The 17,539-nt window shown below is 39.6% G+C and overlaps 1 protein-coding gene across 1 annotated transcript in view; it reads left to right on the forward strand.

Annotated features, from left to right (window-relative positions):
- sugct (succinyl-CoA:glutarate-CoA transferase) overlaps positions 1-17,539 on the forward strand; it is a 429,896-nt gene that overhangs the window by 101,092 nt on the left and 311,265 nt on the right. The window contains exon 9 of the mRNA XM_060824198.1: positions 1,390-1,485. Within this exon, the coding sequence (XP_060680181.1) occupies positions 1,390-1,485 (96 nt within the window). The remainder of the gene's footprint in view (positions 1-1,389; positions 1,486-17,539) is intronic.

Below are 17,539 nucleotides of genomic sequence, written 5' to 3' on the forward strand. Positions count from 1 at the left end.
GGAACACCTCTGGGACATCCGGACCAACCAACCCAACCACCCCGTGGCTCAACACTTTAACTCTCCCTCCCACTCCACCGAAGACATGCAGGTCCTTGGACTCCTCCATCGCCAGAACATAACAACACGACGGTTGGAGGAAGAGCACCTCATCTTCCGCCTGGGAACTCTCCAACCACAAGGGATGAACTCAGATTTCTCCAGTTTCCTCATTTCCCCTCCCCCCACCTTGTCTCAGTCGATTCCCTTGAACTCAGCACCGCCCTCCTAACCTGCAATCCTCTTCCTGACCTCTCCGCCCCCACCCCACTCCGGCCTATCACCCTCACCTTGACCTCCTTCCACCTATAACATCTCCATCGCCCCTCCCCCAAGTCCCTCCTCCCTACCTTTTATCTTAGCCTGTCTGGCACCCTCTCCTCATTCCTGATGAAGGGCTCCGGCCTGAAACATCGAATTTCCTGTTCCTTGGATGCTGCCTGACCTGCTGTGCTTTAACCAGCAACACATTTTCAGCTGTGAGCCAGCTCTCCCAATTTTAGCATTAGCCCCCAGATGTTAGTGAGAAGGACTTTGCAGGGTTGACAGGTTGTTTCTGCTGTTGTCTTTTCCAGTACCTAGGTTGTCAGGTGGTCTGTCCAGTTTCATTTCTTTGAGACTTTGTGGCATTTGATACGGCTGAATGGTTTGCTGGGATATTTCAGAGGGCAATTGAGAATCAACCACAACCACATCCTGTAGAATAAGAAACATTTGGCTCATCAAATCTTTTCTTCCACATGTGGCCACTTGGCGTCCTTCTGTTTTTCTGCTTTCCTTCACCACTTAGTATTGTCTTTCACAAGCAATTGCCTAATTTCCTATTTGTACTTGTACTGTATTTCACTAACTGATTCAGATGTGTTATGACACACTCATCAAGCAGGTGAGATTTGAACCCATGCCTTCTGGCCTAGAGCTAGGGATATTACCATTGCGCCACTTGGCTTCAACAATAATTTGAAGCAGACAACCGTACAAAGTCTGTTTTTTACCCCTCTCTTTAATTTGTTCTGATTACCAAAGCCCTGTCATTAATTCCTTGGTAACAAGATTAAATAATCAACTCAGAAATTTTTTTTTAATATTTAATTTCAAGTCAAGGCAATTTAAAACAGAAATTGCTGGAAAAACTCAACGGGTTTGTCCGCATCTGTAGAGAGAAATCAGAGCTAATGTTTCGAATCCAGTGACCCTTCCTCTACTGAGCCAATCCTGCTGTGGTCTGAACTCTGAGCTCCAATTTTGCTCAGTTGCGTAAAGTGATTTGAAAGTAATTTTCAATAATGAATATAGGAGTTTTATACAAGTATTTTTGTTGATGGTTGTTGTTTTCATTGTTCCAATCAGGTTGCTTGTCTTACCCACATAGCTGCCAATTATCTTAATGGCAGAAAGGAAGCGAAACGATGGGGAACTGCACACGAGAGCATTGTTCCATACCAGGCAAGTCATTTATTTGTTACCTCTTAGCGAAACAAAATCTCTTCAAGTAACCATTTATAAAAGCAAGAATTTTAAACTTTATGACCATCAATATAAATGCTTTCATGCTGGATGTTCCTTGATGGTAACGTGAGAGATTGATAAAAGTGAAAAATGGCAATGTTAGATATTTAGGCTTTTCCAACAGTGCTTTAAGGGCAAAATCTTAAAAAAAAAACTTTTTCAAATAGTCAATTGACTAAAAATGTTGGAATCACTTAGCTGTTCAGTCAACATCCATGTTGTAATGTGTTCATGTCTCCATATCTGTTTTATTAATCATTTTGTGCATTTACCACTAGTGGAATAAACTACTGTATATACTCAAGTAAAGTCAATCTCATGTAAAAGTCACCTCCCTATTTTTGGCAAATATTCTGGAATTTTCCATATATCTCATGTGAAAGTTGATCCTAGTTCTTGATAGATAATGGATCAACGTTTATGAATCAGCGTGCTGGCTGTCATGTCCCGCTCCAGATTTCCAGTCTGCCGGTTGTTCCACTCTGCTCTCGGTCTTCCAGTCCGTTGGCTGTTTTGTTCTGCTCTGGGTTTTCAGAATCACCATAATTTGTTTGTTTTTCTTTATTCATTTTGAGATTAGTTGGACTTCTGCGATCATTCAGTATGAATTTTGACAGGCATGAATTTCAGCCCTTCAAAAGTACTATCCATGTTATAGTCAACCCCATAAAATTAACCTTAAAAGTTAGTAAAAAAAAAGATTATTAATCAAGTATATATGATAGAATATTTAATATGGGCTGCTCATTTTGTGCTAATTGTCTTTCAAACTTATTCAACAGATCTTTTCCTTTTTGTCATTATTCAGAATGCTTGTTGCCCATACAGCATATCTTGACATGGCTAACTTGAACTGTCTGTCCCTATGTTAATTTTATACTCATCACTTAACAACATTCACCATTTGGGCTTGGAATAATGAGATCATAAAGGGGATCAGGCTGAAAGCATAATTTCCCCCCCCCCCCCCTTATAGAATCAACCCAATTTTCATTCTATTCCTTTTGTCAATCAGATGTGACTAGGTTCTACAATAGTGGCCTACCCTAAGTTTATATATTGTTCTGCTTTTCAACTTTTTTTTCTACTACCTTATTGAATACCTTTTGGAAACGCAAATGATCTACAGTGGCTGGTTTCCCATTATCCACTCTGCTTGTTCAATCCTCATGGTTTGTCAAACATGATTTTTTTTTTCCACAAAATCATGTTGATTTTGCCTGATTGTACCATGATATTCTAAATGTCCTGCAACTACCTCTTTAATAGTAGATTCAAACATGTTTCCAATAAGAGATGTTAAACTATCTGGCCTTAGATCTTTTGTTTCTGTCTTCCTACTTTCTTGAATAGTGATGTAACAGCTGCAGATTGCTAATCTGCTGGGACCTGTCAAGAATACAGGAAAATTTGAATGGTTGCAGTCAATGCATTCAATATCTTTAGGAGCTAATTATATGACCACCAGATCCAGGGAACTTGTCATCTGCTAGGGCTTGTGTAGAAGTTTTAGGAATTAGCAATTAAGTGTTAGATTCAGGATTCAGAAGTAGTTTCGGAAATCTGAGAAAACTAGCTCTGTATTGGAAGAAGATGTGAAGGCCTTGAATGAAGCTGAAGAGTGTTAATGTTCAGTGCGGTGAGAGAGAGGAAACTAAAGGCTCTCAAGCAGTTTTCACTTCATGCAACTGAGCAAAGTTGGAGCTCAGAGTTCTGATCATAGCAGGACTAGCTCAATAGAGGAAGGGTCACTGGACTCAAAACATTAGCTCTGATTTCTCTCCATAGATGTGGACAGACCTGTTGAGTTTTTCCAGCAATTTCTGTTTTTGTTTCTGGCTCATAAGAGATGGTTGTTGGTGAAAAGCTTGAGCTATGTTTGTGAACGAGTATTGGAGTGTAGTTTTGAAGTCCAAGGAGCTTAACACCAGGAAACGAGTGATGGACTGGAATGGAAGCACTCCATATCAGATTGGATCTTGAGAGGGAGTTTCAAGAGCAAATTAGCAGAAGTAAAGAATTGTGATCTCGTATGAAGTTTAATAAGATTTGATGACCCACTTTGTCATTCATATTTGGGAGAATTGCTGAGAAATCTGAGAGATCTATCTTGATTGTGTTTGCTAATTGGCTTGTGCTGTGGGGTGTTCTCACTCTATCGCCCAAATTAACCACATGTTAATTCTGGGTGTTGGAATAAGTTGTTTGTATATTGTAGATTGTGTTACTGTTCTCACATTGTATAATAAAGTTTATTATTGTTTGATTAAACCAGGGAATCTTGTGGCTTTATTCGCTGAGTAAGTCCCCTGGATCATACACTGTTTCTTTTTCAAAAGAAGTTCTTGGCCCCAGGCCAGACTGCAATATGTAATTGGCAGTCTGGTCTGGGATCACAAGGCTATAAAACATTTACACTAGTAACTTCTTTTCTGTGTCTTTTTCTTATATCCTCTTAAACTGATTCTACTGGTTGACCTTTTCTCCTTCTGATACTGATATCATCGTTTATTAAAAGCCACCTCGACGCTTTTTTATTCTTTTCCTGTCCTTCTGAAATGTCAAATGTTCAGCATGGTGACTCAGTAGTTAGCACTACAGCCTCACAGCACCAGGGACCTTGTGTGACTGTGTGCAGTTTGGCAATATTTCCTGTGTCTGTGTGGTTTTCCTTCGGGTGGTTCCGTTTTCCTCCCACAGTCCAACGATGTGCAGTTTAGGTGAATTGACCATGCTAAATTGCCCGTAGTGTCCGGGGATGTGCAGACTAAGTGGGTTAGCCATTGCATTTCCAGGGTTATGGGGACAGAGTGTTTGGTAGAGGCAGATACAATTGCATCTTTCAAAAGGGAATGTAGACAAAGATGCAGAGCTACAGAAAATGGATGGCCTATTAGGACTATCTTAGTTGCTCTTTCAGAGACCCGGCAGAGTCATATCAGGCTGAATGGCCACTTTCTGTGTTGTACCCATTCTGTACTACTATGTTAGAATATCAATAGCTTTCCCTTGATAAGACTGAGGGTGATTCAACTTAAACTGCAGTCGCATCAAGGCTTTTATAAAGTTGTGTTTCCATTACACATAATAGTTAACTAAACATGGAAAAAATGGAATTATTCTGTATGAATTGTATGGCTAAATAGAGCCTGATTACCTGTTGATGATGCCTGAATAAAACTTTACCTTACCTCATTCTTTATGAAATGAAAATCTTTCCATTTATTTCCTCCATATGGACAAGGCAAATAAAGTATCCAACTGGAAAATACAGAAATGATTGTCTCAAGAGAGAATTTGTTTGGCTGTTATTGTACAACTTCCCTTTTAACACCATAATGGTGTTCTTCCATTCTTCCACACTTGCATCAGTTGTTAAACCTTGCTCTTTTTAATGGTGAAGAACTCTCCACGGAGCCACACCATAAGCATTTTTAGTCTGTTGCATCAGAAAACATTTTTAATCACAGCCTCAAACAAAGGCCCAGAACTTCTGACTGACTTTAGAACTGTTTCGACTGATGACAATCACAGGAAAAAGTACCCACGTTATTTGCATGTGCTTTCTTCGTTAGTCTTCTCCTGCTGGCCACCTATTTGAGTCTCCATTACGGAAAGCTGGAAAGAATTTGATGCAGTGCAGGAGGAGTGAAGCCATGCTCCCATGATGCTGGTGCAGCTGGGAATATTTCTTAAGGGCAGTAGTGGACATCATACTACAAGGTTAATTGAATGAAACTTTGGTAGCTCTTTTCAGATACCTATTTTACATAGGTTTCTCATTACTTTTTCTATTATTTTAAAATATTTAATGATATTGTTATTTAAAAAGTCTTAATATAATTACTTGACTGATTTTATATTCAGTGTTATTTATATTATGTGGGTGAGGTAAGTGGGTTAGAGATAGGGTGGCATATGGGAGAGCATGTATCTCGATAGGGTGACAGAGGGCCATGGGGGTAGGTAGGCCAGTAGGCAAGTGGAGAGGGTGGCTAGTTGGCGGGGAGTGGGTGGGGTGGGGGGGGGGGGATGCGGAGAAATTGTTGGGGGTGGGTACTGGGTTGGGTCAGATTCGGGCAGGGGAGATTGTAGTTTGTGTGGTGAAATTAAATCCTGGCTGGAAAGAGTGCTGTGCAGGATTCGGGATGAACCTAGATGAGTGGGGTTTGTGGCCCAAGTTGGCATGGTTCAGAGTGGCAAGTCAGCCAAGTCAGGGAGTTAGCAGTGGGAGAGCCAATAGGCTTGAGTTTGGGGTAATTATTAGAGTTACATCAAAGATAGAGAAGTTTTTGTAGGTAACTAACAAGTTAAGTCAATGGAACCTTCCGAATTTTCCGACTTTCTAATTTAGATTTAGAAAGTTTCTCATGGTTTCCCAAAGCTGAATCATTGTCCATGGGAAGTTTAAAACTCCCAGTCAATTCCCAGGTCAGCAAGTGTTTGAGGACCTCCACGTAATTCTGCTGCATGTTTCCAACCTATACCACTGCAGTGACCATCCTCTTGTCAGCAGATCTTAGCCAAAAATTCAATTGTTGAAGCTTTCTTTGTTTTGGTTATGAATCAGTTGCAAAGGGGCCTCACTTTTTTAAATTGAAATTAACTTATGGGAATGCTCATCGGAAGAATTTAGAAGAGCAGAATTTGGCCATACATTCTAGGAACTCTGTGGTGTTCACTAAGACCTGATCTGATCTTGCCTTTAACTCCACTTATTGCTATCACAAACTTTGCTATCATTCTAGACTCTGTTGTTTCAGTTTTGAATACATGTTGAGGAAATCACATTAATGTTATTTTGAATCAGCAAAACACAAGACTCATGACTCTTTAGAATTGATAGCACAGAAAGAGGCCGATAACCCAAGCAGCTTGTGCTGGTGTTTATGCTCCATTTGCCCCTCCTCCCTCACCAAACTATATGAGCAGAACACTTTATGTCCTTACATGGTTATTTACGATGTTTAAATATATCTTAAGATATTCACCTTAACTTGTTTTCGTGACACTGAGTTCCACATTCTCACCACTCTCTGGTAAAGTTGTTTCTTCTGAGTTCCCTGTTTGATTTCTTGGTGACTATTCTTAATTGATATCTTTTTCTCCTCAAGTAGAAATGTTCTTTCTGTAATAACTCGTTCAGAAAGTTTATACTTTCAAACATACTTTGGATTTGGTAGGTCATCTTCTTTTCAAGAGAGAGGACAAAGGCTATTTGTCCTTTCCTGGTCGATGCCATCTTGGATTTATGGTATGATCCTTGTAAATCATTATTGCACGTTGACTATTGCTTCTATTGACGTTTCTTAATCTAATGATCAGAACGTTATAAATTCTTCCAAGTATGATCTAACCAACAACGCTTGATACAGGTTTAGTATTATCACACTGTCAGGTGAGTGCACTGGAAATCAAGCCCCCCTATTCCTAGCGTTGTCATAAAAGTTAAAAATTTTATTAAAAAATATAAGATTCTTCAATTTATCTGTCTCCTTAGACCCAGATTGACAGAAAGCACAGACAAGGTTTCTGTACTTAACAAGAATGACTATTTATTACAATCAATAGATTCTAGCAGCAAGGAAACAATTGTGAACTGTTGACATATGACTAGTTCTTTAAGCATGAACACCTTTGTAAAACTCTCAATACACAAACATGTAGACATACATGAAAAGCAATGGTGTTATGGGTGGAATGAAGACTGGAAAGGCTAGAAATGGTCCTTGTACACAGGGTTCACTGAGATGATCCTTTTGGCTCCTTGACTCTTGACTTTTTGCTCCTCAATCCCCCTTTCTCCACTTTCTTGCAGGAGGCTTAAAGTGACTGATTTTAAAGCTTATAAAGTCCCTGATTTATTGGTTAAAAACAACAGTTTACAGCAATTCATCACAGAAAAAGGTTTTTTTTCTGCAGGCATAAAATATTTTTTACTGCAGAAGAAAGGACACCACCACCTCTTCCATCAGACCAAAGGCTTCCAGCAATAGTATTTATATCCCAAGTTATTCAGCCACCTTGGAGCCAATCACATAGTTGTTTGCAGACAGAAAACTTCTGCCATCGACAACTACTCACAACTCCTCTGACCAATCAGCTTCCTGTTTCTGGTCAAATCTCATTTTTACACATCCCCTGCTGCCAGTTCATTTGCATCTAAACCTCCCCAACTGGTTGAACAAAAAACTGTAAACATTGCTTATAATAAGTGCTGGTAGCTTGCTTTTTTTAAAAAAAATACCCCAATTCATTTCTTTTCCCATCTCAGTCTACAAACAAAAATACAGGAAAATGAAAACGTACAGCTTTAACAGCATAACTTAACAATCCTATCCCTGCTGGTTTGCAGTTCTTTTTTGGCCTTATTAAACTGCACCTTTGATTCAATCTGATGTGCTCGCGTAACCCCAGAACACTCAATTTGTCAAACCTCCTTTGCCTCCATTAATACAAATGTCTTATGCAAACACTGATACAAAACAGTTACAGATAATTGAAACAGCATCAATAACAGCTCCCTTCAATAAATGGAATTTAGACTTCTGAGTATAAAATTGTTGCAAAGATGATCAAGTGATGCATTGCGATGGTCCCTGAGCTTGCTGTTCCATGAAAATGGCGTATTAAATGAAGCAAATTGATCACTGATAAACAATGTAGCAATTAGTTTTGAATGAAAGTTCACAATTTAACTAAATATCAAGAAACTTTTATTTCTAGACCTTAAATTGAAGTAAATTCAAAGGGTTCAAAAGATTAGCTTACACGTAGTTGATGGAGAAAACAGACTTGAGATCACATATCTATTTCCCTTTCTACTTACGCAGCTATGTATTACTGTATGTGGTACATTTCTCTTGGAAACCCAAAATAAATGTCTTTTTCCAGAAAAATTACCATTTCCTAGACTTCCTCCCTTGGGCTAAGTACTCAAACTGTGAAGAGGGATCATGTACTCATGTCAACTTGACGTACTATTTTCAGTATTCACTTCCAGACCTCTTTCATATCTCTCTTAATTAAATAGAAGACCTCATTATGACAAAATGCTGACAGCTCAGCATAAGTCCAATGAAATACATATTGTTCAGCAAGCTCGCCACTATTTGGATCAGTTTAGGATGTTATACTGAAAGTGATGGTAGTGATTCACAATGGGTGGATGCATTGTAATTGTGATTGACAAAGTTATGTCGTATGGACTTATTTTCTTTGTCTTGTTTCAGAGTCGACCTGTTTTAAACTATATCTGGCATACAGTATTGCTGCGTGAAAGGAGGGTCTGCATTTCATAGTTCCCAAGAGAGATGAATTGTCTGCATGCTTTTGGTTGCAGTTCTGATGTTCCCAGTTGTTTAAAAAAGTATCAGCTGTGCTAGAAATCACTGGATATATCTCTGAAGCACTACAAGACTGATTTCCAATATTGGGTGCTTCTCTCTGCAAGTCTAGACAGAAGTCCACTCAAAATGTTTAAGTTGTTTTGACCCCACAAAATAGATTGGAGTCAATGCAGTCAAAGACCAGACAGGACTGCCATCATTACTTGAGACTAGAAGGTACATCAGTCCTTGACTAATGTGGTTGTTGGTTATATACCAATAGCAGCTTACCTTCTCCATAAATTAAAGAAATTTATAACCTACTAGCATATTGTGTTAACTGTGAATTAATGATGATCATTTGGCACTTGCTGTAGTTGTTGGAGCAACCAGTTAATGGTTGAGAAAAAAGAATTGGCAAATTATACTTTGGAAGGAAAAATGGCCACATCAGACAAGCTATATTTTGTTTAAAAAAAGGCAAAAAAATCATGTTTCAATTATGATGGAGAATAACAAATAAGTTGTGGGGAGAAACATATTTTGTTGCAGAGAACAAAATGCTTTTAAGTTGTCTTATTGGAAAAAAACTGTTAACCATTAGCTCCAATTTGAATGCTGAGAAACAACATAGAGCCAAAAAAGAAGTTACATTTTGTAGCGTTTTATCAGAAACGGCTCCAGCTACTTGTCCATTTACATGTCTGCTGAAATTTTGTCTGCTTAGATGCTGCCCAGCTTACAAATGTCAGTTAGCTACCACAGCCTGAAAATTGTCCTCAACATATATGGAAAATATAATTTGAAGAACGACTGCTTCACTTTTGATTAACTAATGTCCGTCGGGACAACATGCAACCTTACATGCAAAGCCTGAACAATGCTCAAATCCTTGAGACTGGGTAGGGAAGATGTGACCACTTGCCCCACAAGTGACACGTGAACAAAAGCTCAAATTGTGATGTAAATTTGACCAGCATCTTTGATCTGAACTTCTGCCTGAGACTGGTGGCTTCATTACCATTTACATGCCTTCAGTGGAAGCCGTTGAACGGATTGTTAACTTCACTCTTGAACTACTACTCTAGCTGTACGACTAGAATGGTTTTGATGAACAGCCTTTCAATTTGAAGTCTTATGTTTCCTTCTCTTCCAAAAATCTTTCAGGTGAATGTCCTCACGTCACATGGCACTCTTCTATGTTACAGTGGTTGCGGATTAATTTCCCACTAGAATTAGCAGTTTTGTATTGAAGACAGGTCAAAGAGAGGAGGGGATATATCAAAATGTATCAAAACTGGTAAAGGCCAGGTGTCATGTAAAAGGCTATTATTTCACCTGAAATTCCTGTGTGGAGTGGAAGGAACTAAGTTAAATCTTGGGGATTGATGAAATGTTGGGTGCTGAATAGAAAACATTTAAATAGAAGGAATGCTGGATGGGAGAGTTATGTCAGGATGAGGCGTCATAGGCATTGGGGATTGATCATTCATGTTACCACTTCATATCATAAGGCTGGAAATTACGTGGCCTTGCTGGGTGTGTTTTCAGCGTGTGTAAAACAGATTAGGTGGCTAGCTCACCACTTTAACACCCAGCCCCAAAATCAACAGTCTACCCACCACTTGTAAGTTATTAATTACAGGGTAATTGAGCTTGTTAAAATTATGATTAATTTCATAATTGCCCTGCCCCCAGTGTTAAATTGTTGGTGTGGAGGAGGACAGTAGTGAGCACCCCACTTTTAAAATTCCTTTTAAACGAAGGAAAGTATGGGCAGTACTATGTTTGGAGAGTGCTCTTTAGCCACTGGGGATAGCCCTGAGATGATAGTCCTGCCCCATCCCTGCCGCACCCTGCCTATCTTTTTACATGCCTGTGATTGAAAACTTAACCCTTTACTCTCCTTGCATCCCTTCCCTAAGGTGGACATATGCTTTTGACCTAATAACTATGACTTGCCCCTCTTCAGTGTTCCAGTGGATCTCCATTGTGAGTCTGCTGCAGTCCCAGCAGAGCCTAAAAAAAAGCTCTGGCATTGTTGGATCCAATGGACATTTAGATTAAGCAGCAGCTGTAGGACTTCATCCCAATGGGCAGAAATCTCACTCTCCAGTACTTCAGTCTACCTACAGCATGTTATGACTGTGAGATAGGCTTCTCCCGGGTTCATCAGCTCACCACCAACTTTTCTTCTGTGTGGGGAGTGAGAAGTCAATTCCTCTCATAATTTCCTGCCATTTGCTCATTCAAGAACTCAACACACGCATGAAATTTGTAGATGATACCAAACCTGTGGAGGCAATGGAGTTGGAAGAAACATGGACACTTCACTGAATGACTTTATGGAATCCCTACAGTGTGGCATTTGCTCAATTGAGTTCACACCAAACCTTCAAAGACTGTCCACCGAGATCCATCTCCCTGCCCTATCCCTGTAATCCTGCATATCCCACAGCTAATCCACCTAACCTACATACCCTTGGACACTGTAAGCAGTTTGGTATGGCCAATCTACCTAACCTGCATATTTTCGGACTGTGGCAGGAAACCAATGCAGACACTGGGCGAATGTGCAAACTCCAAACAGAGGGTGGAGTTGAACCTGAGACCCTGGCAATGGGAGACAATAGTGCTAGCCACTGTGCCACCCTTTGGATGGAGTATCTAAGTGAGATAGTATTGCTAGATTTAATGCAAATTAGTGCCAAGCAATTGGTGTTGAAATAACTGAAGATAAAGTTGATGGAGAAGCAATAGTGCAATTAATACTCAATATATTCAACCACTCTAGACCACCATTAAACAAAGCTAACAAAATGTGAACTCTGCAGTCAAGATAGTAGGATACAAGTCAGAGAAGGTACTTCTGTTTGCATCAAACTCCCTATTATTGTAAAATTCACCTGGAGAAAAGCCATGAGATTTTATTGAAACGCCACTTTCTTTTAAACTATAAGCAACAACACAGGAGAGCTGCTAATAATGTTCTAAAAATCATCTCTCTGCAAACATTCTGTGTCTGACCATAATCCTCCCAATGGCATACCATTGTATTGGATCTTGATTGTCATGTATATGATTCCTTAGATCCTTTTTCAACAGCACTTTTCTATTTACTAACATCTAACCTATGGTGGGGGGAGGGTCTATTTTCTAAGTGTTTGTGTTTTTTTTAGTCTGTAGTTATCAATCTCAAGTTGTTAAATTTTGATACATATGCATAACAATCTTTTTTAAAAGGTGCAATTGTGACAGTACAGGATATTGAAGAACAGGTTTTCACTTTAAAAGCCCAAAAGCTGTTTTGGCATTGTATGGTATTTTGAAGTCTGGAGAATGCCTGAGGATCAGGGAAACCAGGAGTTGGGTAAACACATGGAATCTCTCAATTTGAAGAGCACTGTCCGGAGTGCTTCTGGCCAGTGTTTCTTTTTAATAATTTCTTTATCAAAAACCTTTTGCCAATGTAAGAACAGCATGATTTAGTCACCACCATTATCAAAGAAAGCATCTTAAGCAATCAGTGTGGTAGGGTTGGATAAAGGCATCGTGTTAATTAATGAACAGCTTGTGTCAGGCAGTGAAACAGTGAAAAAACCCTATTTCTCCAAAGTCCACCCCCCCACCCCCCCCCCCCAAACATTTCAAGGAAAACAAGACAGCTATAATGCAAAGGATCAAAAGTAAAGACTGTTGGAAATGCTCAGCAGCATCTGTGGATGAAATAGAGCTTCCATTTCAGGTTAATGTATCTGTCTTCAGAACTGAAGAAAGAAGGTAACCATTCTTCAGAATGTTCTGAGTTTCTCCAGTTATTTCTATTTCTTTTGTGAAGAAAGAAATGGTTGCAAGAATTTTTAATCCAATGGAAGGGGAAAGACATAGAAAAAACAAAAGAGAAGGTGTGTGATTGACGGGGAGGTAATTGATTAAATAATAAAATATTTCATGATTCAGAGCCTGAGAGTAGTAATGACTACAGTAAAGAAGGAAAAGTTGTGTTCAAATGAGGTGTAAATAGCTATGTAGTAACCTATCTGAATACAATATGAATGGATAAATAAATGAGATTACTGAATTTGTCCTTATTGTGAAAGATTTATCCTTCAAATACTCTCAATTTCTGAAAACAAGAGGTGATGAGCATGAGTCCTAGCTGTGCCTGCTATTTTTGGGATATGTGGAACACTCATTCTACTCCTGCTCTGGGACCCTGCCTCTTTTATTTTTCAGTACATTGTTGCACTACCTCCATTTCACAACAGTATCAACAACTTATTCCATATCTTAACTGATGTTTGAGAATTGACAGAGCACTAATTGGCTGGTTTAGTTTTAGAATTGGATTTTATTGTTACTTGCACTCAAGTGTAGGAATACACGAGTACAGTGAAAACTGTACAATGTTGCGAATCTCCGGTGCCATCTTGGTCACAAAAGTAGAATATAAGTCAAGAGGCAGAACTAAAAGAAAACCAAAAGATAAGAAAAATGTCCAAATATTAAAGTCTAAGTTTTATCTCCATATAAGTGTTTGGAACCACTGATGCAGGCACACAGGCCTAGCCACAGCCTGAGGTCTCGGTCAGTCTGCAAGTCTGTCAGCAATTGCAGGGCGGAATTGCATTTTTGCTGCCTTGAGGCTGATATCTCCAATCGCTGAAGGCGCTTTGCCACTCATGCCGCCGCCATCAGTCACGAATGCCAGGAGAATGTCCTTCCTGCAACTGACGCCTCCAGTCACTGGGAGGAGCCATGTCCATTGCCACTGGTTCAGGCTGCTGGGTGGCTACCGCTGTTCCATATGTGGCCCGCTCTCGCTGCCTCTGGTCATCAAGAGGAGCCTGGGTGGAACTACATCCACCACCACTGCTGCCTCAGACCGCCTTGAAGCTGCTGTCATTCTACCAAATGGTTTGCTCTCGATGTTGTGCTGCTTTTACTGATTAAACCACTGCAAAGGGCTTTAAAGAAAAGAAAAGTGAGGGGAAAAAAAGCAGAAGTAAAAACAAAAGCAAGGAGTGGACACGCTCCAGGCTGCGGAGCCTGCTCATGGACCTGCTAATCCACTGCCAACTTGGAAAAATTTGTCCTGCTTTTTATGATCAAGCAAATCCAGAGTTTTCGCAACACTGGGTAAATACCAGTATTAAAGCTGCACTGCAGCAGCTGGCTAAGGGTATGACTAGTTTTGAACAAGTTTTCAGTACTATTGCCAGAATGTTGTCAGGGCTTGTTGTCTGCAGTACCCATTGCTTTCAGCTGTTTCTTGCTATTGCATGGAGAGAATCAAATTGGCTAAAGACTGACATCTGTCAGCTTGGGATTTCAGAAGGGTACCAAGGTGGATCCTCCACTCACCATATCTGCCTGACAAATACTTCAAGCTTATCTTTTGTACTGATGCATTGAGCTCGTCCATTATTGGTTATAGGGATATTTATGAAGTCTCCTCCTTTGCTGAATTATCCAACTGTCCACCACCGTTCATGACTGGATTTGGCAGGACCCCACAGATCTAGATCCACAGCTTTTTGGATCACCAAGCTTTATCTTTTATGTGATGCTTCTTTTGTTTGTCCTGTGATGTAGCTTTGCCAACTTGACACTACCTTTTAGGTATGCCTGATGTTGCTCCAGGCATGCCCTCGTATACTCTGCTTTGAACCAGGGAAGATTACATTGGCTTGGTCATAATGATAAAGTAAGGAATATACCAGGCTACAAGGTTACAGATTGCTGCTGATGCCCACATTTCTTCTTCCATCGATGGATATTGATGTCTTTTACCCAGAGTATAATCTATGCCCTTGCTGCCATGAGTGGTTCCGGTAATTAATGGAAGGTTCACTTGATGCTGTGAGATTTTTACCTGGAGTCATTATAGAGAGCTCTTTCTTGATTCTGAACCACACTGCTCCATCTCTCGTGAGATGGTTTTGGTGGTGTCTGGTACTTTGTAAGATGTGATTCAATGAGTATATCAGGCTGTTGCTTGCCCGGTCTGTGGGACAGCCAACCCAATTTTGGCATGACCCCCCAATAGTAGAAAGGAGAACTTTGCAAGGTTGACAAGGCTGGGTGTACTTCTTGGCCAGTTGGTCTATCTGCTTGAGTTCTTTGTGAGACTTACAATAGTTTTATACAGCGGAGTGGCTTGTAAAAGTGAAAGCACATTGTTGTGGGTCTGGTGTCATATATAGGTCAGATTATGTAAAAATGATATATTTCCTTTTCAAAGGACATTTGTAAATCAGATGGAGTTTTATGACAATTGACAATGGTTTCGTGGTCCATGTTCAACAGACTTTAATTCCAGATTCATTGATTGAATTTCAATGAAATGAGCTGCTGTAATGGGAATTCAAGCCATGTCCCCAGAGCATCTTTAAAATCCATTCTTTGTCTGTGGGCATCGTGGCTGGGCCAGTATTTATTGGTCACCTCTAACTTCCCTTGAGAAGGTGGTAGTGAGCTGCCTGTTTGAATATCTGCAGTCCATTTTGTGAAGGTGCACCCACAATGGAGGGGACAGGGTGGGTGAGTTCTGGGATTTCCTCCTATTGAAAGAACAGCAACATATATTTTCAAATCAGGATGGTAACTGGCTAGAGGAAAACATGCAAACAGTGGTGTTCTTGTTGCCTTTTTCTTTTAGATAGTAGTGGTCGTGGGAAAGGATTAACCCAGGCCTCTGAATCACTTGTCTAGTGACATTACTACAGGTCGCCAACACCCTTATACTACATTCCCACCTTGTTTATTGACCCTCCGGTTAATACAGCTGGTGTAAAACCAATTTTCTGTAGTCACAAAATCTATAATGTAATGAAAATCGTGTGTATTGTTATTTCGTTTGGTTCTATTTCTACCTATTTTGCATCAATAATTTGCACATATGTAATGCCTTTAGTTTAGAAAGTCACTTTAACATGGTTCACAATCCACAGAAGAAATGGACCCAGAGAAACAAAGATTTTGCAGGAGTGTTATTGGCATAAGTAACCAAATTTTTGCTTGAAGAGGTAGGGCTTAAAGGAGCCATGAGTTCCAAGATGGATGGGAAGTCAGAATTTCGAAAGAGGTGTTTTACGGATGACAAAGTTACAGAGATAAAAATGGTGGAGAACATGGATAGTTTTGCTTGCTGGCAGAGCAGGTTGTGAAATTGGACGTATGCATCTGTCCTTGCACCCTACAGACCCTCCACACCGACATCAGCTTTTCATCTGCAATAAAGTAGCCGGCACGTGTGCCAGTTGCCAAATTACAGACTCAGTTGGACCGGCTCCAATGATGTGAGCTCATAAAATTAATTCCATAATGTTGGCAACAAGGCTGGCATTGATATCAAAGATTATTTGCTTCTAATGGCCAGATGTGAAACAGAAGGAATGTGAAATGCAAACTCTGAATGTTGTTTTGCTAATGTGCCAGTTCTCCACAGTTTGTACCCCCCAATAAAACTATTAAGAACATGTTTATGGTTAAATGTTGACTCATTGGCATTATTTATTATGTGTTTTAAACAGTTTACAGGCAGATGAGTGAAGAATACATTTAATCTTTTTGTGGTAGACATTTCTTCAAATATGGCATGATCACAAGTGCACTGTGGGAATCTGCATTTGTATCAGGCATGTCTTTTTGCTTAATTACTGACATCTGTTTGTTTGTAATATTTTTAACCCACGCAGAGTCCCCTGAAATTTCCAAGTATACATTCAAACACTTGTTTCATTCATAAAAGAGTGTTTAGCTGTTGCAACCAGATATTCAATTTGAAGTTACGTACATCTGGTAACCTCCTTGAGAAATACAAATACCTTGGCAAACTGAAGCCGTAATTATCACTCATTCTTGTTTGACGTTGATGAATGAAGAGATTATAGTATAATTAAACCTTTACATTTTGAAAATATCAGAATTATTATGGTATGCTCTGTGTGTTTGTGACTTTTTGTTTCAGTTGTAAGATATTGATACATAATCAAATAAGAAGGAAAACTCTCCATTTACCTAATTCCCCATATAAGTTCTAAGCTAGCATTTGAATCACAGGTTTAACTGGTGTCACAAATATTAAAAGCAGTAGGAATACCTAACCATTTTCCATGTATTCCAAGGTTTGTTTTTATTTAGTTTTTTGATTCTATCTCCTAGTGTCCCAGCTTGGTGCTCATCTTCCTAATTTCCTCCATATTAAACTGTCAAACCTTTGGCTCTGTTTTCACTATGACATTTCCGTATCAACCATACCTACATTGCCTATGCCCGTTAAAAGCATTATTCTCTCCCCAGCCAAGGCAATCATCTTCATTCCCTAAGTTCCAAGGCACATTGATTTGAATTAAAATGGTTTAAAAAGATAGTTTAAGGATTCACTATACAAGATATGATTGGACTGTTGTTGGACCCTGTTGTCTTAAGATAGTCTGCACACTATTCCAGGATGATGCAGGTACACAAAATAAGCCCAATCTTTCTTTTCTACAAGGCTATATTCCTAGATTCCCTTTCACCGTCTTCTGTCTCCTGAGGCAATAGTGACTGAGTTTGACATTAAGCCTGTGTTTGAATGAGTATATCATCAAAGAACCCCAGCAAAACTGAACCTGGGGGAAAGTCTCTGAACTGATTAGAGCCATACCCAACTTAAG

Source organism: Hemiscyllium ocellatum, chromosome 4, assembly GCF_020745735.1.
Source record: "Hemiscyllium ocellatum isolate sHemOce1 chromosome 4, sHemOce1.pat.X.cur, whole genome shotgun sequence".
NCBI lineage: Eukaryota > Metazoa > Chordata > Chondrichthyes > Orectolobiformes > Hemiscylliidae > Hemiscyllium > Hemiscyllium ocellatum.